At 42.5% G+C, this 24430-nt stretch overlaps 1 protein-coding gene across 14 annotated transcripts in view; it reads left to right on the plus strand.

Annotated features, from left to right (window-relative positions):
• The window catches only part of tns1b (tensin 1b), a 287235-nt gene that overhangs the window by 192164 nt on the left and 70641 nt on the right, over positions 1 to 24430 (plus strand). For 10 of the 14 annotated variants that reach the window (XM_052522076.1, XM_052522083.1, XM_052522079.1 and 7 more), the window contains 8 exons: positions 3806 to 3847; positions 14671 to 14720; positions 19991 to 20162; positions 20304 to 20477; positions 22014 to 22078; positions 23136 to 23219; positions 23677 to 23789; positions 23913 to 23973. In XM_052522076.1, coding sequence (XP_052378036.1) covers positions 3806 to 3847; positions 14671 to 14720; positions 19991 to 20162; positions 20304 to 20477; positions 22014 to 22078; positions 23136 to 23219; positions 23677 to 23789; positions 23913 to 23973 — 761 coding nt within the window. Of the gene's footprint in view, positions 1 to 3805; positions 3848 to 11442; positions 11700 to 14670; positions 14721 to 18791; positions 18933 to 19990; positions 20163 to 20303; positions 20478 to 22013; positions 22079 to 23135; positions 23220 to 23676; positions 23790 to 23912; positions 23974 to 24430 lie in introns of those variants that run through there. The other 4 variants (XM_052522080.1, XM_052522088.1, XM_052522086.1 and 1 more) reach the window with 3 other exon arrangements.

Consider the following 24430-nt stretch of genomic DNA (forward strand, 5'->3'; position numbering starts at 1 on the left):
ATGTGTCTCTTAGGGCACTATTTTAACAAACTTGGTGCTGGCGGTGCCGCTACAGATTTGAGGGTGCGTATCTGTATTTTCACAACTGAAATTATGTGCGCAGTAGCTGGTGGTGACGCAAAACGACTGGGTTTTGATAAATGAACAAATTGTGTCAAGGCTTTATACCTCACTGGCCAATCAGAACTTGCTCCATGGCTAAATATGTGGTTGCTTCAAGTTGTGTATTTACAGAGTCTCCTGAGTGAAACGCAGTGCTTAAGGCATCACTAGGGACCCGGGTTTGATCCCGGGCTGTGTCACAGCCGGCCATGTCAGAGAGACTCAGACTCGGGGCACAATTGGCCCAACGTCGTCCGGGTTAGGGGAGGTTTTGGCCGGGATGTCCTCGTCCCATTGCGATCTAACGACTCCTGTGGCAGGCTGGGCGCATGCACGCTGACCCGGTCGCCAGTTGTATGGTGTTTCCTCCGACACATTGGTGCAGCTGGCTTCTGAGTGAAGCGAGCAGTGTGTCAAGAAGCAGTGCAGCTTGGCATGGTTGTGTTTTCGGAAGACACATGGCTCTCAACCTTATTATTATTATTATATTATATATCAACCTCTCTCGAGTCCGTACGGGAGTTGCAGCGATGGGACAAGACTGTATTTACTAATTGGGTAGAAAAATGGGTTACATTTTTTTAATAAAATTATATATAAAATATATATATTTATTTTTTACATGTATAACATTTTCTATTAAAACAAATACAGTATCAGTCAAGAGTTTGGACACACCTACTCATTCCACATTTTTTCTTTATTTTTTACTATTTTCTACATTGTACAATAATAGTGAAGACATCAAAACTATGAAATAACACATATGGAATAATGTAGTAACCAAAAAAGTGTCACGACTTCCGCCGAAGTCGTCTCCTTTCTTTGTTCGGGCGACGTTCGGCGATCATCGTCACCGGCTTTCTAGCCATTGCCGATCCATTTTTCATATTTCCATTTGTTTTGTCTTGCTCCATACACATCTGGTTTTCATTCCCAAATCACACTGCATGTATTTAGTCCTCTGTTCCCCTCCATGTCTTTGTGTGAAATTGTATTTATGTTACATGGGTATTGTTACGTGCAATACCTTTTGTCTATGTTCCATGTTTAAGCACATGTACTTTACTTTATGTACTTTTGTGCTTTCGTTGGACCGGAATAAAAAGTGTGCCTGTTCAATACACTTTAAGCTCTTAACAATGCCCAATACTTTTGGCTTTCTGTTGCTCAGATAAAAAGAACAGATATATGCATAATATAATGTCAACAGTTTGGACACACCTACTCATTCCAGGGTTCTTAATTTTATTATTTTCTACATTGTAGAATAATAGTGAAGACATCAAAACTATGAAATGACACATATGGAATCATGTAGTTACCAAAAAAGTGTTAAACAAATCAAAATATCAAAACCTGCCAAGAGAGGGCCGCCCACCAAAATTCATGGACCAGGCAAGGAGGGCATTAATCAGAGAGTTAACATAGAGACCAAAGATAACCTTGAAGGAGCTGCAAAGCTCCACAGCGAAGATTGGAGTATCTGTCCATAGGACCACTTTAAGCCATACACTCCACAGAGCTGGGCTTTACGGAAGAGTAGCCAGAAAAAAGACATTGCTTAAAGAAAAAAATAAGCAAACACGTTTGGTGTTCGCCAAAAGGCATGTGGGAGACTCCCCAAACATATGGAAGAAGGTACTCTGGTCAGATGAGACTAAAATGTATATTTTTGGCCATCAGGGAAAATGCTATGTCTGGGGCAAACACAACACCTCTCATCACCCTGACTGAGAACACCACCCCCACAGTGAAGCATGTTTTTCATCGGTAGGGACTGGGAAACTGGTCAGAATTGAAGGAATGATGGACACCGCAAAATACAGGGAAATTCTTGAGGGAAACCTGTTTTAGTCTTCCAGAGATTTGAGACTGGGATGGAGGTTCACCTTCCAGCAGGACAATTGCTGCAAAAGGTGGCTCTACAAAGTATTGACTTTTGTGGGGTGAATAGTTATGCACGCTCAAATGTTCTTGTTTCACAAGAAAAAAGATTTAGCATCTTCAAAGTGGTAGGCATGTTGTGTAAATCCAATGATACAAACCCCCAAAAAGTCTTATTTTAATTCCAAGTTGTAAAAAAACTAAATAGGAAAAATGCCAAGGGGATGAGGCACTTTCGCAAGCCACTGTAGTTGCTCCCCGTGAGCGTATAATACAGACAAGGCCTCTTAGACTATGGAGGGTTTTACACAAATGCAAACTTTTCACAGGAGCTTGACAAATATCCAATATATAGAGAAATGGGGGATACCCACTCACCTTTATACTTATCCAAAATATTTTTTCAAATATCATTGAACCATCTTACAGATCATTTTTGCACTTCTCCCGAAATAGCAGATAAAATTGCATTGCAATTGAGCCATTTGCTTTCTCAGCATAAACCCATGGATGGTTAATCTTTCTAATGAGATTGTTTTTTCATCAAATTAAATTAAAAACAATCCATTTCTTTTTTTAAACAGCCACAATATTTCTCAATTGGATCAGGTCAGAAGCATGATATCATAAATCACCTCTATCATTCCATGATCATAAGGTAATGTGTGCACGCATAGGCCTCAGGGCTCTCTGGCAGGAGGCATGGATGTTTGTCCCATCCATTGAAGATAGTTTATTAAGTAAATACAGTAACCCTACAATAAGCCTAGTTATAACAAACATGTAGCCAATCTTGTTTTTATTGGCTTCAACATGGACATATTTGTCGACACACCTTGCATTGACATTTTTTAAATGCATTGCATGTTCGATTATTGGACATTGCCCAAATAATAAGATTAGCCTACCATCACCATCGCCTGTTAGTGACTTTGCCACGTGAAAGATAAACTAACAGGCAAATAGCCAGGCTTCAAGCTGATCTCTACGATTTGACAGTTAGGTCCAACAGATGAAAGTGGAAAGTAGGGTGTGGAAAATAGCATAGCGCTGGTCAAAGTTGCCAAAGATCGTGCGTTTGACACGAGTGTCGCCTTAACGCCAGTTGAAAATAGAGGCCCTAGTGTAAATATTTACCTCAAAAGGTTGTATGGATGCTCCTACGCACTCAAGGCGTATACCAGCTCCACTTTTACCCAGATCGGTCACTAAGGAATTCTAGGTCCTCGAAAAGCACTCTTTCAGACAAAACTCTATAGAAATATGACATGACAGAAGATTGACCTGGGTCAAATACTATTTGTTTTTATTTCAATTACATTGGGTGGGGTTTGCATTTTTGGCGCTGTTGGTTCTGGAGCTAAATCAACTGCATATTAGTAATTGAAAGAAAAATGTTTTGCCCAAGGTTGGATTATGACACATACTGTGGGATAAACATTGGCACAGAATTATTTTTTATTCATCTTTTTTTTTAATGTAACCTTTATTTAACTAGGCAAGTCAGATATTTACATTGACGCCTACCTCGGCCAAATCCGATGCTGGGCCAATTGTGTGCCGCCCTATTGGACTCCCAATCACGGCCGGATGTGATACAGCCTGCCCCCCCATAGTAAGGATATTGGCCATTCAAGTGTGAAGTAGTGTATATAAAACAGTGCTAATGCAAACAGTCTATAAAAGGTGTTATCACAACCAAGCTTCCCCATTGCAGGTTGTATACTGTATTTACAGTGGTCTCACCTTCTCTCTCTTTCTCGCTCTCTCTCCTTCTTTTCTCCCTTTCTCTCTCTCTCTCCCATTACTCTTTTAGGCACCTGGTAACGACATACCCCTGAAGTATGTAGAGACTATGGTGAGTTTGAGCTGCATCTTATATTCTATTTGGTTGGATGTGTGTTATTTCATTTTTCTAGCTAAAACAACTCAAACCATTAATAGAGGGATCAAATTTAGCAAATCAAATGTATTTATATAGCCCTTCGTACATCAGCTGATATCTCAAATTTCTGTACAGAAACACAGCCTAAAACCCCAAACAGCAAGCAATGCAGGTGTAGAAGCACGGTGGCTAGGAAAAACTCCCTAGAAAGAAACCTAGAAAGGAACCATTCTATGAGGGGTGGCCAGTCCTCTTCTGGCTGTGCCGGGTGGAGATTATAACAGAACATGGCAAAGATGTTCAAATGTTCATAAATGACCAGCATGGTCAAATAATAATAATCACAGTAGTTGTCGAGGGTGCAGCAAGTCAGCACCTCAGGAGTATGTCAGTTGGCTTTTCTTAGCCGATCATTAAGAGTATCTCTACCACTCTTGCTGTCTCTAGAGAGTTGAATACAGCATGTCTGGGACAGGTAGCACGTCTGGTGAACAGGTCAGGATTCCATAGCTGCAGGCAGAAAAGTTGAAACTGGAGCAGCAGCACGGCCAGTTGGACTGGGGACAGCAAGGAGTCCTCATGCCAGGTAGTAGGTAGGATGAGGAATGCTTTTGCTCCATTGTGTTATTATCATTGTGATTACAAGCCAATAATCTTGACCAAGACTTTAAGCTCTTAACAATGCACAATACTTTTGGCTTTTGGTTGCTCAGGTAAAAACAACAGATATATGCAAAATATACATTACCAGTCAAAAGTTTGGACACACCTACTCATTCCAGGGTTCTTTATTTGTACTATTTTATACATTGTAGAATAATAGTGAAGACATCAGAACTATCAAATAACACATATAGAATCGTGTAGTAATCAAAAAGTGTTAAACAAATCAAACTATATTTTATATTTGAGATTCTTCAAAGTAGCCACCCTTTGCCTTGATGACAGCTTTGCACACTCTTGGCATTCTCTCAACCAGCTTCATGAGGAATGATTTTCCAACAGTCTTGAAGGAGTTCCCACATATGTGACCCGATTCAGGAAACTAGGCGTATGTCGCAAGTCACAACTTCAGAGGAGAGCTGTTTGAATGTAAACATATTTTTTTAACATAATGCCGTTTTTTGGCAGAAATAACTTCTTGAATATGTGACTTTTCATGTGCCTTAATATGAAAGGTGTATGCCATCTGTAAATACGAATACAATTGTTAAAAAAAAAATATATATATATATCAAATGTTGCTACATAAGACCGAATCCACGTGGTGAGTCACATATGCTGAGCACTTGTTGGCTACTTTTCCTTCACTCTGCGGCCCAACTCATCCCTAACCATCTCAATTGGGTTGAGGTCTGGTGATTCTGGAGGCCAGGTCATCTGATGCAGCACTCCATCACCTTCCTTGGTCAAATAGCCCTTACAACGCCTGAAGGTGTGTTTTGGGTCATTGTCCTGTTGAAAAACAAATGATAGTCCCACTAAGTGCAAACCAGATGGAATGACATATCACTTCAGAATGCTGTGGTAGTCATGCTGGCTAAGTGTGCCTTGAATTTTAAAGAAATCACTGACAGTGTCACCAGCAAAGTACCCCCACACCATCACACCTCCTCCTCCATGCTTCACGGTGGGAACCACCTCACAAAGACACTGCGGTTGGAACCAAAAATCGCACATTTGGACTTATCAGACCATAGGACAGATTTCCACAGGTCAAATTTCCATTGCTCGTGTTTCTTGGCCCAAGCAAGTCTCTTCTTATTATTGGTGTCCTTAAGTAGTGGTTTCTTTATTTGGGCTGCAATCTGAGACTGGTAACTCTAATGAACTTATCCTTTGCAGTAGAGATACCTCTGGGTCTTTCTTTCCTGTGGTGGTCCTCATGAGAACCAGTTTCATCATAGCTCTTAATGGTTTTTGCAACTGCACATGAAGAAACATTAAAAGTTCTTGAATATTTTTCCATATTGACTGACCTTCATGTGTTAAAGTAATAATGGACTGTCATTCTCTTTGCTCATTTGAGCTCTTCTTTGTCACAACCTAATCTGTTTCACCTGTCTTTGTGCTTGTCTCCACCCCTCCAGGTGTCGCCCATCTTCCCCATTATCCCCAGTGTATTTATACCTGTGTTCTCTGTTTATCTGTTGCCAACTCGTTTTGTTCGCCAAGCCTACCAGTGGTTTTCCCCTTGCCCCTGTCTGTTTCTAGTTTTCCCGGTTTTGACCACTCTGCCTGCCCTGACCCTGCCTGCCATTCTGTACCTTTTCACACCACACTGTTTTATTGACCTCTGCCTGCCCATGACCCTGAGACTGCCTGCCGGTCTGTACCTTTTGGACTTTTGACTTTACTGACCTCTGCCTGCCCTCGACCTGTCGTTTTGCCTGCCCCCTGTTCTAGTAATACACTTTTTAATGCACTTTTGTTACTTTGACACGGTCTGCATCTGGATCTTCCCTAAAACGTGAAAATTCTTGCCATAATATGGACTTGGTCTTTTACCAAATAGGGCTATCTTCTATATACCACCCCTACCTTGTCACAACACAACTGATTGACTAAAACGCATTAAGAAGGAAAGAAATTACACAAATGAACTTTTCACAAGGCACACCTGTTAAATGAAATGCATTCCAGGTGACTACCTCATGAAGCTGGTTGAGAGAATGGCAAGATTGTGCAAAGCTGTCATCAAGGCAAAGGATGGCTACTTTGAAGAATCTCCAATATAAAATCTATTTTGATTTGTTTAACACTTTTTTGGTTACTACATGATTCCATGTGTTATTTCATGGTGTTGATGTCTTCACTATTATTCTACAATGTAGGAAATAGTCCAAATCAAGAAATACCCTGGAGGTGTGTCCAAACTTTTGACTGGTACTGTACGTACACATTCATCTATTGTGTTCATTCATAAAAGAACATAACGAAATACACATAAACACAAAGAAACTGAACAAATGAATGCAATATGCAGTGTACATGCAAACACACGGTGATCCAGTCACAGTTGTGTATGAGTAATTGCACTCTGCGTTGATCCAAATAAATGTTTAGTCTCTCTTCAGCTAAATTCCATATGGTGGTGTATCACTGACCACACAACCTCAGGGGGTAGTGAGACACTTTGAGCTTTGTCCTGCAGTTACACACACACACGTACAAACATGTGCACACACACAGACACACATGCACAGACACACACATGTAAACACATGCATAAACGAACGAACGCGTGCATGCACGCACACACAGAAACGTACACATGCATGAACTAACCCACACACGTGCACACACATACAATGAGAGAGACTGTCAGTATTAGTTGCTACTACTACATTTGTGTTGTGTGTTTTATGTTTGCATTTGTGAATGTATGTTTTTTTTATGGTCTATTCAGTATCCAGTACAGAGCCAGCCATGCAAGTTTTATAGCCAAGCATACAGCATAGGTTGCCTATGACACATTTCCTTTTGGGTTTGGAATGGGTCTTATTTAGTCTGAGAAGGGAAGTATCACGTTACAGATGGGGACTTATGACTAATGTTCCCTCAATTTATTTTAGGCACTGAGCAAATTGCACATCTGCTGAGTGCAAAATTGAACATTGTAAAAGTTCTGTGCAACTTCCAGCGCACTTTATTGTGAACACTGGTTCTGTACCTGCTTTAAGTGACATTTTTAACAGTGGCCAAGTAGACTACTGTGGCTATTTGATCATAATGTAGGACTACCAGAGTGGCCTACCATAAAAAAAACTATGGAGAAAATGCCTCCCAAAACATTTTAACATGGAAAAAGCTGTTCTATCATTCAGCCTACAGTAGCAGCCAATGTGTGGTGTTCAATGTAAACCTACATTCCATGAGACTTTTGAAAAACATGCAGGGCTTGACATTCATCTGTTTATCCACTTGTCCTTCAGACAAGGAGGTGACTAAAAATGTTGTTGTGTTGTTTGATGCAAGAAACCACTTTACATAATTCAATGTATTATTATTCCCAAACCATTATTGCAGAGAATCAGACAAATGATGCTGCCCTCTGCCTATTGGTTACTTAGCTAATTCAAGCCTGTCTCAAAATACAACACTGCCCCTTTAAGACAAAAAAAAGCTCTAAGTTTTGTGCTCTTATAGGAAGCAATCAATTCCCTATTGTTGACTACAAATGATCTATAGCTGGGCTAATAACTCACTAACTAGCAAAGGATATGAACAAAATGCACACACATGGCTACATGCAGCTCTTGCTTTGATCTCAAAACAAGCACATCTACTCACGACCACAGCTGTAAACAGTCCATTTCAAAGTAAATGGCACAGATCCATTTATGAAAATGGTCTATTTTTCGCTAGACAAATGAGATGATCGTGCACTACAGGAAAAGGGGCTGTAGTTGAGCCCCAATTCACATCGACGGAGCCGTAGTTGAGCAAGTCGAGAGTTTCAAGTTCCTTGGTGTCCAACAAACTATCATGGTCCAAACACACAAAGAAAGTTGTGAAGAGGATGCAACAATACCCCCCCAGGAGACTGAACACATTTGGCATGGGTCCTCAGATCCTCAAAAAGTTATACAGCTGCACCATCGAGAGCATCCTGACCAGTTGCATCACGGCCTGGTTTGGCAACTGCTCGGCATCCGACTGTAAGGCGCTATAGAGGGTAGTGCGTACGGCCCAGTACATCACTGGGGCCACGCTTCCTGCCATCCAGGACCTCTATGCCAGGCGGTGTCAAAGGAAGGACCAAAAAAGTGTTAAAGACTCCAGTCACCCAAGTCATAGACTGTTCTATCTGATACATTGATGACACCCCCCCCCCTGTTTTTACACTGCTGCTACTTGCTGTTTGTCATCTATGCATAGTCACTTTACCCCTACCTACATGTACAAATTACCAAGACTAACCTGTACCCCGCAAATTGACTCTGTACCGGTACCCTCTGTAAAAAGCCTCACTATTGTTATTTAATTTTGTTACTTTTTTATTTTTTTATTTTACTTTAGTTTATTTAGTAAATATTTTCTTAAATCTGTTTTCTTAAAACTGAATTGTTGGTTAAGGGCTTGTACACGTCCCATATCATGGTAAGGTCTGCACCTGTTGTATTCGGCACATGTGACAAATAAAATGTGATTTTGATTTGATATAAGCCTACCGTAGCTCTGATTAGTTATGCCGCATCGGTCTGTGTAGAGTACGGGCTGAGTCGTGCACAATAGAATTCTAGTTCGTTACCTTGTGCCTTCAACAAAATCTCTTGCATTGCTTGTTATGTTTCAGTATGTTGCATTGAAAGTGGCTAATATTGCATTTATTTGATCACAATTGCCACAGTAAATGGAAACACTGATCGTGTTAACTAACAGGGAAAACTCTAGAAAGTTGAATGACCCAAGCCAAGACGCTGCCCATATTTAAGGAGGAAAATGAAGCACTATCCAGAGCTATGTGTGCGTGTGTGTGTGTTTGTGCATGCCTGCAGACTTTTATGCTATTTATCTCAGCCAGGTCACCAGCGATACAAGTCAGTATTTGACGTCCATCCATGTCTGAGGACATTGGGAGTTGACATGGAAACTGACCAATAGGGTATTACCTTTGGATTTGCTACGGGGATTGTGGACAGGGATGGAAGATGGGTGTAAGCATCTGCCTCTGATTACCAATGTTGCAAGTTTGAATCCAGTGATAAAATGTTGTTTTGAGATTTTTGTTTTAAGCCTATCCCAAACCTTAACCCTTATTTAAAAAAAAAATCCCTTGACGTTTGCAACAACTTCGAAATTTGACGGTTGAGACACATGGATGAACGTATAATTTTGATGCGAGACTTTATCTTTGTTCCATTGGGACTCTGCAGTCAGTTATAATCGGAAATGCTTAATGTACCGTATGTACTGTACGTGAGCCATTATCTTGTGTGTGTACTTCTATGTGTGTACATACATACTGTACATTTCACAATTTCACAGGTAACAGAGTGAGTTTATCTTCTGTCTACAGTATTTCTCCCACGAATCAAACAAATTGACACACACACACACACACACATACACATACGCACGCACAAACACAACACTACTGCAGAACTTCATGAATCTGTCACACACACTTACTATTACAACTCGGAATCCTATTTGGCCATAAATATGCATTTAGATTTTGCTAAAGCTCAGATGTAATCAGATAGCTATGATTCAATCATTGATGTTGGGGGCTTAAACCACTGGCATCCCGTGTTTAATTTAATGGCCTCACTGTGGGCCAAATCCCCCTGATCTACTGACTGATGCACATCCTGGGTTAGATCCCTCTGAAACAAATGGACTGTGAGGATCTGTCTGTCTGTCTGAGGAGGAGGGATGAGGAGAGATGAGGAGGTGGTCAACCTTTTGGCTCCATTTGTCTTTGTTTTGTGGACGAGTTTGGGGGAGTATGGCTGTTGAGTGAGGTGGGAGGTTGTGTGTGGGGGGAAGGTTTGTGGGTATATGTGTGTATGTATCTGTGTGTGTGTGTGTGTGTGTGTGTGTGTGTACGTCTGCCGTATTGCTTATAGTACAATGCACAGATTCATACTGAGTCTGACTTTTCCAGCTGAGGGCATAATTGAAGTCTGTACAGATGAACAGAAAGTGTCTGCCAAAGCCCACAGCATCATGGGACGTGTACGGCAACACGTAGCTCCTAGGGCCGGTCATGAGCATTAGCTCTGTGGTTACACTGACGTCTTTCAGTCTCACTAGTGTTCCTGGGCCCCTCAGTCTCTCAGAGCTTATCATATGACTACATGTGCAATAACCACTTCTCTGTCCTAGTTTTGTTAGTGTTTTGTTGTTATGTTTTGTCATATGTTTTTTTCCCCTCTTTACTTGGACTGGGACATAAGCTCAATGACTAGACAAATGCTGCTGAACAATAATTGAAGAACTCTAGTGAGGTATCACAGCATGGGAGATTAGGTCAAGATATGGGTCATCTGTGATTTCCATGTCAAGCCAAAGGGTATTGCTGTTGTTTCTGACCTCGTTCAGTTGGGCCTGTGACAGTCTGGACTGTTAGTTAGTTTACCCTTATCAAGAACTATACGGATGTCCTGTCACACAAGTAAGAGGACACTCCATGATTTACACCACACACACACACACACACACACACACAGCCAGGAAGGGGTTAAATAAGAGCAGGAAGCGAGTGGGGTTAATGAAGAGCAAGAAAAGAGTGGGGTTAATGAAGAGCAGGAAGAGAGTGGGTGAAGGCGGCATGTCAGCTGACAGGGGTCTAACCCTAGGGAGGGAAAGAACATGGGGGCATAGTGTTACAAAATCACAGCATGGAAGAGAGGAGAGAGGGAGGAGAGGTAGAGACCAAGAGGGGGAAGATGAAGATATACAGAGGGAGAGGGAAGGAGGGAAGAGTGGTTTGGAGAGGGAAAGGGGGGCAAAGATGTGTGTGTGTGTGAGAAAGGGAGGGAGAGAGAGAGAGGAGGGAAGGAGGGAAAGAGGGAGAAAACAAACCCAGAGAGAAAGAGAGCAAACACTCTGTGGAGTCTGGTGGAGGCTATAGGCTTGTGGTGCCCCGTTGGAACCTCTCGACCGAAATAGCGGAAACCTTTTTTCTTCTTTATTCCTCCACTGGAAGAGAAAGGGAGAGTTTTGTGGACGAGGGTGGAACAGGAGAGCGAAAGAAGGACAGAGGAAGAGAGACTTTCACTCCTCTCCAGAGATGAACCGGGGAGGGTCTCTGCGAAGACGTCTGTCCTCCCTACGGGGGGCTTGGCGATGGAGTACAGGCTACCTGTTTAGGACGGTAGGAAAGAAGGAATGGAGGGAAGGGAGGGAAGGGAGGAGGGAGAGGAGGGAGAGGGTTGGGGTACCTGTGAAGGGGGCGAGGTAGGCTACACGAATTACCCGTTCTCTTGTCTTGTGTCTCTTTTTTGTTTTCCCATCTTTACTCCTGTTCTGCCCATGCTCGGGTATTTTGTTGTGAAACTTTTATTTTAATTTCCCTTTTTAGACCTACCAGCCCCCATCATTTCCCTCTCTCCCCACCTCTTTCTTTCTGTTGGTTCATTTGTAAGGCCTGCTTGTAAAGCCAGGCTCCCAGATGGTTTTGATCAGGGTTCCATGGAGACCCCCCACTTGCTACCTCCCCAAACCCACCCTCCCCAAACCCACCCTCCTCCTAGTTGTTGCTCAAGGGGTTATAGGTGGGGGTGGGGGGTGATTGGAGTATGATGAAGTGAACATTGTCTGGACATTTGATTTGGAGTTGGTTGTTGTTCTGTGATGAGGAAATGTTGGAAATAGGTAGACTTTTATTTCACTTAGGCCTGTATGTATTGGAATGTCACCAGAACAGCCCCCCCCACCACACACACACACACACTCATAAAACTGTACAGTCATTGTTTTTGACTAATTAGGAACCAATCACTTTCCCACAATTCAACGTCCCCAGTCTTACAGTGTCCCTCTTAGTTTTTAGTCATCAAGCTGTAGGCTAGACTGTTTGTTTTGGACCGCCTTGTTGGTTACATCTGTCCTACCCATGATAGTCCTTTCATTCTCTTTCTCTCTCTTTCATTGGTTTCTGTCCTCCTCTAGTGACTCTCTCTCTCTCTCTCTCCACTTGAATAGCCGTCCTGCGTTCCGACATACTGAAGCATTTAGCTTGAGTGAGAGAGACACAGATGTTGGGGCTACACTTTGTGTCGCTACAATCGGCCTAGCCACATGTGTACGCGGGGGACTTGTTAAAGAAAAGGGCCTTGGGAATAAGGGATAGAAGTTGTCAAAACAAATTGTCTCTGCAGGGTACTAATGAGAGAGAGAGGGTTGGAGAGAAAGAGAGTGAGAGAAGATGAGAAGAGTTAGAGGTAGAGACAAAGAGAGATCTAAGAGCTAGTGTGGTTAGCCAGACTAGGCCTGGGCAGTATACCGTATTTTATGATATACCGGTATTAATGCAGGGACCGGTTTAGGTTTTTTACTTTATCTTCTATAAGGGTATTTGAGTGTTTGGTTTGTTAAATGTGATACGCCGTGTGTAACGTCCATGTTTATAATTGACTTCGCTACTTGAGTCATCTCTCTCGGCTCTCTCTCTCTCCATGGCGCTTTCCACACAGACCTAGCCACGCCCCCTGTCACTCAAGGAGTGCATTTGTTGTTCCTAGACCACGAGACTCTTGCGTTCAGTCTCCATGGTCAATGCAGCACATGCAACAATGTTGATGACAACGATGCTGTTTTCACTTTGCTTCTTATTATAAGTCCACTAGCGTTCTATAATGACACTATTAGTTTGTTTCTTACATCTGCAAACAGCTAGTTTATCCCTTCTTGGCAAGTTGGGCCTGAATCTTGTGCAATGCTAATTGTTAGCACTAATGCTAATAGCTAGCTAGCTAATAACTGTACTGAGTAAGCGCAAACATATTTAGCTATACAGCCTATTAATACCAGTGATGGTGTAGACTTAAATCATCATGTTGTTTGTATAACAGTATCTTCTAAATCAAAGAGGAATACACAGAGCAAGAATATGTTAGCTACATGAAGTAGCTAAGAGAGAGAAAACATTCAATGTAGCCAAAGATTATAGGGTCCCCTAGGAAATACTTATCAACAATTTAGTTCCTACCCTGTCACATTAACTCATCCATTGCCATGTCAAACAACACTGTATTCAAAGTGCTCACTTTTATATTCTAACTATAGAATTAGAATAGTCATTCTATTTCCATGATTCCAACAGTTCAAAGTGTTTTGCTCTAAATCGCAAGGGGGGGGGTTGAAGTTAAAACAATCAGAAATCACTTAGAGTATATATGTTGCCACCCTAGGGTTACGGACTATCATAAAGAATATGTACAACTTTTATTATTCAAAAACATAAAATAGTGTCAAATACAGTAATACCATCAATTTTTGTTTACAAATACAGTGATATGACATTCTGGCCATATCGCCAAACCCTCAGCCAGACTGAAGAAATGGATGATGATAGATAACATCAGGTCTTCACCTGAGCTCATGTGACCCTGCCTCCCCCTTCCCAAGAGGAGTGTATAAGTCTCTCTGATCTTTGACCTCTATGGGAGTGGATGGGAGGGCAGCCATAAAAATGCCGTTATAGTTATACCTGTAATGTGTATAGTACTGTAACACTTAAATGGTCTGGGAAACTGGCCAAAAGAGAGTAAAAACAAAGACAGTAAAAAGTAAAAACAGAGACTACTTACTGTACAATGCAGTCCTCTCTTATATTGTGTGTTGGGGGGAAATGAGAGTGTTTCGCATGATAATGATGATTCTTAGTCTATGACTGTTGTGCTCTTAGTTGTAGTATTCTTCATCCACTTACTATACATTGTTTGTGTGTATTCCTCACTTTTATTGTGTGTGTGTGTGTGTGTGTGTGTGTGTGTGTGTGTGTGTGTGTGTGTGTGTGTGTGTGTGTGTGTGTGTGTGTGTGTGTGTGTGTGTGTGTGTGTGAAAAACAATAATTTCAAATCCATTTTGGGAAATAACCATTTGTTGTAAATTATAATAACTGCCCCTGTTTCTGCCCCAAAACATGTGTTCACACACCAAAATAATTTGTGCGAAAGAAATGCTTTTGGTGATTTATGAGTTCGAGGGTATTTTGGGTGCTTGGTCTTTCTCGCTGTCAACCAGCTTAACTGTATGTTGGGTTTGATATCTAACTCTTAAGTCTCCTTATTAAGAATTTTCACTGTAATGACTCATGGCTTCTATGTCTGCTTTTGTTTCAGGGTTCAACAAAGTCCACAAAGAGTATGGAGTCTCGACGCAGATCATCAAGGTAAGACCCTTTTATCACATGGTGTTCTGCAAGGTTCTCCTCTCTCTTCTCCTGTCCTCTCCTCTCACTCCCTCCGAGCCAACCCCTACAAGGAAACCAACTCCCGACACAGGGACTTCGAAACGGTTTAAATCCTGTCTTTCACCAATATGAAGATCCATGAAAAGGGGGATGCAATGAAAATATGAAAGTAGACTCACTCTTCGGGGATCTTTCCGTGCAGGTCGTTTTACGGCTCACTCCTTCCTTCTCATTGAATCGCTCCCACGCACAGTATAGATGTCGGATCTTAATTTGATCGCTCTTTTGTTTTTGAGAATTTTCCTGATGAATCAGGAAGTTCAAGTGAGCCTTGTGATTGGCTAAAAATTTAGAGTTCTCTTTCTCTCCATTCGGGAGCATTCAAGTCATTGGGATGAGGGCTCTCTATCTTAAAATAATGTTCTCTCTTGCTCTCAATAGGCCTAGGTCCTATTACTGCAACATTCAAATGAACAAAAATGTATCTGAAATTCAGCCATACACATCAACAACCATAGTTTTATATAGCTTAACAACACAAGATAGTTATTGGTTTCCACAAGGCTGCGACATACAAGTGTCTAGTGTATCCTAAGGTTACGAATTAACTGTCAAAATTCAGTTCAATTGTGGCCTGGGGTGGTTTAGCAATTAGGGCCACTGCCTTCAGCGCGCACATATACTGTAGGCCTAGCGTGTTTGTGTGGGTTCAATTCTGGCCCAAGTACTTCTGGCACAAATAATGCAGTCTCCAAATTGACTCGATGTAGTTAGACATTTTAAATATGGACAGGGAAGGGGCATTTCCTATTTTTATTGATAAGAAATTAGCATACCAGACACTTTTAGATAACATAAATAGTAAACAAATAAAATAACAGTACGCCAATATTAGTTTTCATTCATACAGTGTCACAATAGATTGCTGTGGTAAACAAGAAAATACTTAATTTCTGTTGTACAGAATGCATGTAAAATAGACAAATTTGCCCTTTGTTCAAAAAGGACTACATTGTTCCATTGATAATACCAACAAGAGGACGAACGTATCTTGAAAGACTTTGGTTTTGAGGAGGACTAAGGCAGAGAGGAAGAGGCAAAGCGAGATGGGTCATTCTTGCCAAATAAGCCCAAACCGTTTCTATGGTCTTGATATGCAGACCTAAGCTTGTCGCCTGCCTTCCTGCCTTTGGGATGGTTCATATTGTTAGGGCGGAGACATGAGCATCTCGTCATTGTATACTGATGTCTTACTAAGGTAACACTGACATCAACTTTTAGGGAGTGGTAGAGGTGACCAATAATGGTTGCAATTGAGATCAGCTGTGCGGGTGAATCCAGTGCATATTGATGGTTTAACGACACATCATTTGGTTATAATCAAGTGCCATCGATGGTTGTAATTGGCCCATTGTTAATTCATTATATTCCTATAGGCTACATTTTGTAGGCTATCCGTTAGCCTATCAATAGTCACATAATGAAAGGTGTCAAACACAATAATCTACTGTTTGTGTTTCCCTGACTAAATTGATGAGCTGATTTGGGCCATCAGTTGATTGACAGATATATACCTAATGTACAGTGCATTTGTAAAGTATTCCTTCCCCAAGATTGAACTCTTTAGCCTGAATGCCAAGCGTCACTGACGTCTGGCGGAAGCCTGGCACCATCCCTACAGTGAAGCATGGTGGTGACAGCATCATGCTGGGGGAGAGGTTTTTCAGTGGCAGGGACTGGGAGAGTATTCGGGATCGAGGGAAATATGAAAATCCTTGATGAAGTACAGAGAGATCCTTGATGAAAACCTGCTCCAGAGTGCTCAGGACAGAGATCGTATGGGAAGCTAAAAACAGGAGATTCAACTTTTTCTGTCAGATTCTGACTAGCCATTTGATATTCGCTTGTCCTCAAAACACAATTTCAACAGCAGACTGATATCTTTGAAATTCTTATCTTACTCCAGAAATATATATCACAAAGGCAGAAGGTAGTGAAAGTGTGTCTTACCTCTGATCGAGTCTGGCTAAGAACCCAAGAAAAAGAAATCTGAGGACAAAAATTAAGACAAAAATATGTGCCTCACTTCAAGAGCCATGGCGGAGATAAAACTGTGTTTGACGGACAATTTTGAGAGCCAATGGAAATGAAGAGTTTTGATGACAAGATATTTTGACTACATTTCATTGGTCAAGGGGTTGTGAAACGTTCATACAGTACAGACGTAAAGGGAAACCAATAATATCGATTAATGAAAAGAAATATATATCACAACATTTGGTTAGGAGTATTTAATCCGACAGCAACAATATAATAATAGAAATCTAAGTAACTAAAGTGACATATTTGGTAAGTTGTAACGGAGTAAAAAGTAAGTTACTTCCATCAGAAATTACTTCAGTAAGAGTGCAAGTACAGTGCACAGAGAGTAACTACAAAAGTACTACTTCCTCAAAAATATTTAAGGGTATTAGTAGTTTGAACCTATGCCCATGCCCACTCTGGCATATGTGCGCAGTTGTTAGCAGCTGTATCCTACTGGACAAACAGGCACTGAGATAACCATGAATTTATTTAGCCTCTTGCTTGCCTTGAACATATAATAAAAGAAATTGATGTAAAAAAAATATATATATTCCCTTATGAAAAATACATCTACCCCCTACAAATATTGTCAATTTATTATAATCCACATACGAATTCACACGAGACACGCTGTAGCCTGCACGTAGCCTACATAGGCAACTTGAACTGACGCCCAGTGGATCTGCAGTCTAAATGATTGTATAGCCTACATAGGCTACTTGAACTGACGCCCAGTGGATCTGCAGTCTAAATGATTGTATAGCCTACATAGGCTACTTGAACTGACGCCCAGTGGATCTGCAGTCTAAATGATTGTATAGCCTACATAGGCTACTTGAACTGACGCCCAGTGGATCTGCAGTCTAAATGATTGTATAGCCTACATAGGCTACTTGAACTGACGCCCAGTGGATCTGCAGTCTAAATGATTGTATAGCTTACATAGGCTACTTGATCTGACACCCAGTGGATCTGCAGTCTAAATTATTGTACACAAGCACTGCTTCCAGCTGCCCGCTGGCTATCGATTCTAAATATGAAATAAACATTCAAATCCTTCTGCGACGAAATGGGTCATATTAAGATCCGACATCTGCAGGATAGCAGGTCTTGTCCCATGTTTTACTGACAGGGCCGATACGTTTTTCACATTAACCCCACCAAGGATGTCGACCAAGGCTTGCGTCCATTTTATTAGACCCTATTGGTCTGTCTCTGTAGCAGCTATCAATGTGCAGAGCTTATTTTGGATACAGGACTCTTTTGTTTCCTTGCCAAGAAAAGCATTAACATCATAGGGTGAAGCAGCAATGTAATATAGCACTGCTGTGTACTTTTTTGAGATTTCCGAGACCATTTGTTAGACATTTTTACGGAGCTCCAAATATGAGGCAGTGCATTGTGAGAGAGGCATGCAACAAACAGAAGTTGATATTATCCATTTGTGTCAAGGGAACAACCCCTAGCTAACCAGCAAGCCCTGGAAATAGCCTAGCCAAGCTGTTGTGCAGATATATAGCTAGCCTACTCTTTTATATGTAAGATTCTTCCCGGCATAACATGTGTTGTCAGTTTTGTGCCTTACTAGCATATACTACAAGACAAAGATACAGCAGAGGTGATGTTTTTAATAATGATGCAGCCGTATAAAACATTGAGAAACAAAATCAACCAATCATGTGCTCCCTCTGGCTCGCCACATTGCCGTCAAAGCAACATACACACACACACACACACACAATTATTATCACACATATTCACTCGCATTCACCCTCATCACACACTATGTAGGATGTCTATCATGAACGTGTTCTCTGCAGCGGCAATAGCAGAGCTATTTTTTCCACCGGCTATGTTTGTTCAAATGCGTAAATGCGATCAGTGCAGCTGCGTAATTGAGCGCAGCGAGATATGCGCTGGACTGATAAAGTGAAGGCTGTCGGTCTGGTCTGGAGCTAAGGCAGCGCTGATGAGAAGCAGATTGGAGCCCAGTGCATGCTGGTGTACCTGGAGGAGACCCAAACCGCAACTCTATAAGCTGTATACCCTCAAGGAGAGTAGGAGAGAGAGAATTGCGAGACTATGGGGGAGGGGGACTGAAATATAGTAAGATAAGAGAGTGTATAAAGCACATAAAAAGAGTAGGGAGAGTGAGAGAGGACGAATCATACAGTATATTTGTTTAGCAGAGAACCTTTTTGATATATTGCTTTGTCTAGTATTTCTTTTGACTAATAAGGTGGTTTCTCATAGTGCCAGATGTACAACATGTTTGCACTGTTAAACCAGTGTATTTCCCGGTAGCAGACACATGAGCAATATCCTCCAAATCGGCATTCCAGAGTTGAGACGTGGGAAATATTTCTAGTAGACGCTCAATCGCTCTCTCTGAGCCATATGCTCTGCCAGTCAGTTTCAGGCTTGCTCCTGATTGCAGTCCGGACACATCACATTGGGAAAAAGGCATGTGGCCGCTCTGCCCCAACTCATTCTTCGCGAGTGAGCAAAATGTTTTGTTTGGTTTGCTGAGGCTCACAGTCACGGAATGCGGAATAGTTTCATATCAGGCTTTGTTTATCCCTCGAATCAATCTCTTTCCACTGTTTTCGTCCGAGCGGTTCCCAAGCGAAACATACATGTTTAATGTACTGCATTTTGTGCGTGTGTGTGTTTAATGTACTGCATTTTGTGCGTGTGTGTGTTTAATGTACTGGACAGCTGTTGGAGTTTGGAGGCTACCCTGACCCCACAGTGATTTAGTGATGTCATGTCCTTAAGAAATGGGATTTACCAAAGACTCTGGCCGGTATTCAGTCAGTTGCAGATAGTGGGTTTTATGGATAGCCCTTTGCATAGCAGACAGTCTCTTTCTCTCTGTCTTTATCTTGATCTTCTCTGTTCTCTCTCTCTCTCTCTCTCTCTGTATTACATTCTAAATACACTTTATTGGCATTGAAGGAACAATCTAATTTTGCCAAACCAATGCAATACACACAGAAAAGTAGCTCTAAGTCAACTATTTTCAACTTGTCATTGAAATTGACTTGACATTGACATTACCCTGCCTCCCTTACTGTAATTTAATTTGCAAATCTTTATTGCCGCGGAAAGTGTCAAAAATACAGTATGTCTCTCTCCCCTCCCCTCCCCTCTCCCTACCCCAGGAGTGTGAGTCTGCTGCAGGCCCTAGAGGAGAGCTATGAGGTGGACCTGGTCTACATCACTGAGCGGATCATCTCCGTCTCCTTCCCCAGCTGCGTGGAGGAGACCAGCTACGCCTCAAACCTCCGCGAGGTGGCCTCCATGTTGCGCTCCAAACACCAAGACAACTACCTAGTAAGGGCCGCCCCACTGATCAAGGATCAGCTCGCCCTACCAATACATAGGCTTAAAGGGGATCAGTCCCCTCTGGCAAAGTGTTTGTTTCGCAGTAGAGGAAATGAAAAAGAAAATATTGAAACGTTTAAACTTTTTCAGCTCTTCAACCTCAGCGAGAAACGGTATGACATCAACCAGCTCAACCCAAAGGTGTTGGACTTTGGCTGGCCAGACCACCACGCTCCTGCCCTCGATAAGATTTGCAGTATCTGTAAGGCCATGGACACCTGGCTGAGCGCAGACAGTCACAATGTGGTGGTGATACACAACAAGGTGAGACAGTGATACTGTACTCTATCGAAAGCCCTCACAAGCATATTGAGAAACATTGCAGCTATCATACATATGTATCAGGGCTTTGTACTGTTTATGCTGCTCTGAGACAGTAGATGGCGTTCTCAGGCAATTGTCTCCTTCCCAATATATACAGTTGAAGTGGGAAGTTTACATACACTTAGGTTGGAGTCATTAAAACTTGTTTTTCAACAACTCCACAAATTTCTTGTTAACAAACTATAGTTTCTACTTTGTGCATGACACAAGTAATTATTCCAACAATTGTTTACAGACAGATTATTTCACTTATAATTCACTGTATCACAATTCCAGTGGGTCAGAAGTGTACATAGACTAAGTTGACTGTGCCTTTAAAAAGCTTGGAAAATTCCAGAAAATTAAGTCATGGCTTTAGAAGCTTCTGATAGGCTAATTGACATCATTTGAGTCAATTGGAGGTGTACCTGTGGATGTATTTCAAGGCCTACCTTCAAACTCAGTGCCTCTTTGCTTGACATCATGGGAAAATCAAAATAAATCAGCCGAGACCTCATAAAAAAATTGTAGACCTCCACAAGTCTGGTTCATCCTTGGGAGCAATTTCCAAATGCCTGAAGGTACTACGTTCATCTGTACAAACAATAGTACGCAGGTATAAACACCATGGGACCACGCAGCCATTATACCACTCAGGAAGGAGACGCGTTCTGTCTCCTAGAGATGAACGTACTTTGGTGCAAAAAGTGCAAATCAATCCCAGATAAACAGCAAAGGACCTTGTGAAGATGCTGGAGGAAACAGGTACAAAAGTATCTATATCCACAGTAGAACAAGTCCGGTTTGCAACTGCACATGGGGACAAAGTTTGTACTTTTTGGAGAAATGTCCTCTGGTCTGATGAAACAAAAATAGAACTGTTTGGCCATAATGACCCTTGTTATGTTTGGAGGAAAATGGGAGAGGCTTGCAAGCCGAATAACACCGCGAAGCACGGGGGTGGCAGCATCATGTTGTGGGGGTGCTTTGTTGAGGGAGGGACTGGTGCACTTCATAAAATAGATGGCATCATGAGGCTGGGAAATTATGTGGATATATTGAAGCAACATCTCAAGACATCAATCAGGAAGTTAAATAAAGCTTGGTAGCAAATGGGTCTTCCAAATGGACAATGACCGCAAGCATACATAAAGTCAAGGTATTGGAGTGGCCATCACAAAGCCCTGACCTCATTCCTATTGAAAAGTTTTGGGCTGAACTGAAAAAGTGCGTGGCAACAAAGAGGCCTACAAACTTACACCAGCAGTTACACCAGCTCTTTCAGGAGGAATGGGCCAACATTCCCCAAAATTATTGTGAGAAGCTACCTGAAACGTTTCACCCAAGTTAAACAATTTAAGGTAATTGAGTGTAACTTTAACCCACTGGGAATGTGATGAAAGAAATAACTTCAACTTCAACAGTATCTTCTGAATGACCAATAAATCAAAGCAATACTTCCTGATTGCTAATCCTTATTTGATGTTCTTTCTGCAGGGGAACCGAGGGCGAACAGGAGTGGTGGTGGCAGCATACATGCATTACAGCAACATATCAGCCAGGTGAACACATAGCCCATGAGACTTAATGGCACAATACACAAGAGAGATGGGGGGGGGAGTAGAGAGAGAGTGAGAGAGACAGGGTGCGAGAGAGAGGATGCGGGAGAAGGTGCGAGAGAGAGAGAGAGAGAGTGTGGGTGCGGGAGAAGGTGCGAGAGAGAGAGAGAGGGTGCGAGAGAGAGAGAGGGTGTGAGAGAGAGGAGAGCGTCAAACAGAGAGTTAGTGTGCTAGAGAGAGAGGGTGCGAGAGAGAGAGAGAGAGAGGGTCAAAGAGAGAGTTAGTGTGCTAGAGAGAGAGGCTGCGGGAGAGGGTGCGAGAGAAAGCGAGAGAGCGGGTGTGAGAGAGAGAGGGTGCGAGAGAGAGAAATGGTGTGAGAGGGTGACAGAAAGAGAGAGAGAGAAGGCTGAGAGAAAGAGGCGAGAGAGAGAGAGTGCAATAGAGAAAGAGGTGAGAGAGGGGGTGCGAGAAAGAGGCGGGAGAGAAGGGTGAGGGGGTACAGAGAGAGAGAGAGAGGGTGTGAGAGAGTGTGCGAGATAGAGACAGAGAGAGGGTACCGAGAAAGAGAGAGGGTGCTGAGAAAGAGAGAGGGTGCGAGAGAGAGAAGGCTGAGAGAAAGAGGCGAGAGAGAGAAGGGTGCGAGAAAGAGGCGAGAGGGAAGGGTGAGAGGGGGTAGAGAGAGAGAGAGAGAGAGAGTCAAGTAGAGCAGAGTAGGGCGGTCAACAAATCAACAGATGATGAAGAGTCACAAGATTCATGTTATCCGCCGATCATCACATTCCCCCTCCCCACCCAACATGTTCCAACTGTGCACCAGTGTTCAGGACTTAATTCCATCAATGGCATACAGTACAAAGAAACACAACACTGAGTTCACTTAAAGGTCCAATGTTCTCAGAGTACCAGCTTTTTTCCCTCAATCTGCTATTGGTTCTATTTTCACATTCTCTTTTTTTTAACATGATCAAAATAGAGTCCTTTGAAGAGGTGTGAAGATATGACTGAGCGCTAGGCAGGGTAGGTACGGATGCTAACCAGATGTTTGTCTCTGTTTGCTTAGTGCTGATCAGGCCCTGGACAGGTTTGCCATGAAGAGGTTCTATGAAGACAAAGTACTTCCTGTGGGTCAGCCATCTCAGAAGAGGTCAGTTTCCCTCCACGTCCTGTCCGACCCCTCTACTACCTCTTTGACCCAAATACCATTTCCTGTTTAATTTTCTCTGAGTTACGCCCCGATCTTAGTGGGTTTAAGCTCACCTTGTTGTCTCAACCACTCTCCTACTCTTTCTTTCAGTTTGTTGTCTTTTTTAGAGGGGCAACGGAGGCCTCCTCTTTTTTGCATCCTAATTTGTCGAGATCCATCTGTAGACTGAAAGTCATAAGTGAATGAGTATGATGTAAGCGTCTGCTGTTTTCTTTGCAAAGGTCATACCTAGAGATAGAATCTCCATTTATCTACTTGACATGTTTACATGCACACACTGTCCAGTGTACACCAATGGCATGCTGATTCCTCTGTTAACAAAACATTGAAATACTGAATTCTCTCTCTCGCTCTCTGTCTCGCTCTCTGTCTGTCTCTCTCTCTCTTTCTCTCTCAGGTATGTACAGTACTTCAGTGGTCTTCTTTCAGGACATATCAAGATCAACAACAAACCCCTGTTCCTTCACCATGTCATCATGCACGGCATCCCCAACTTTGAGTCCAAAGGAGGTGAAAGTTGACACACACACACACACACACACACACACACACACACACACACACACACACACACACACACACACACACACACACCTGCTTGTTTTTACTCAATGTTCTGTGATGGCTTTTCAGGATGCCGCCCTTTCCTCAAGATCTACCAAGCCATGCAGCCAGTCTACACATCTGGGATCTAGTAAGTACACACACACACACACCTTCAGTCTCTGTTTTCTCACTCACACAACACTTGCCAGATGCCTGGGTCTGCAGGGTTACAATGGCTCAATGATAATAATATCACACACACACACATTCACCCCCGCAAGTAAATCCATTGTAAGCTTGCCACAAGTTATTATGTTCAGCTAGCCTCTCTAGTTCCCCAGCCCGTCTCTAGTTTCCCATCCCCAGTCTCTAGTTCCCCAGTCTCTAGTTCCCCAGTCTCTAGTTCCCCAGTCTCTAGTTCCCCAGTCTCTAGTTCCCCAGTCTCTAGTGCCCCAGTCTCTAGTTTCCCAGCCCCAGTCTCTAGTGCCACAGTCTCTAGTTTCCCAGCCCCAGTCTCTAGTGCCACAGTCTCTAGTTTCCCAGCCCCAGTCTCTAGTGCCCCAGTCTCTAGTTCCCCAGCCCCAGTCTCTAGTTTCCCAGCCCCA

The sequence above is a fragment of the Oncorhynchus keta genome, chromosome 7 (genome assembly GCF_023373465.1).
Source record: "Oncorhynchus keta strain PuntledgeMale-10-30-2019 chromosome 7, Oket_V2, whole genome shotgun sequence".
NCBI classification, from domain to species: domain Eukaryota; kingdom Metazoa; phylum Chordata; class Actinopteri; order Salmoniformes; family Salmonidae; genus Oncorhynchus; species Oncorhynchus keta.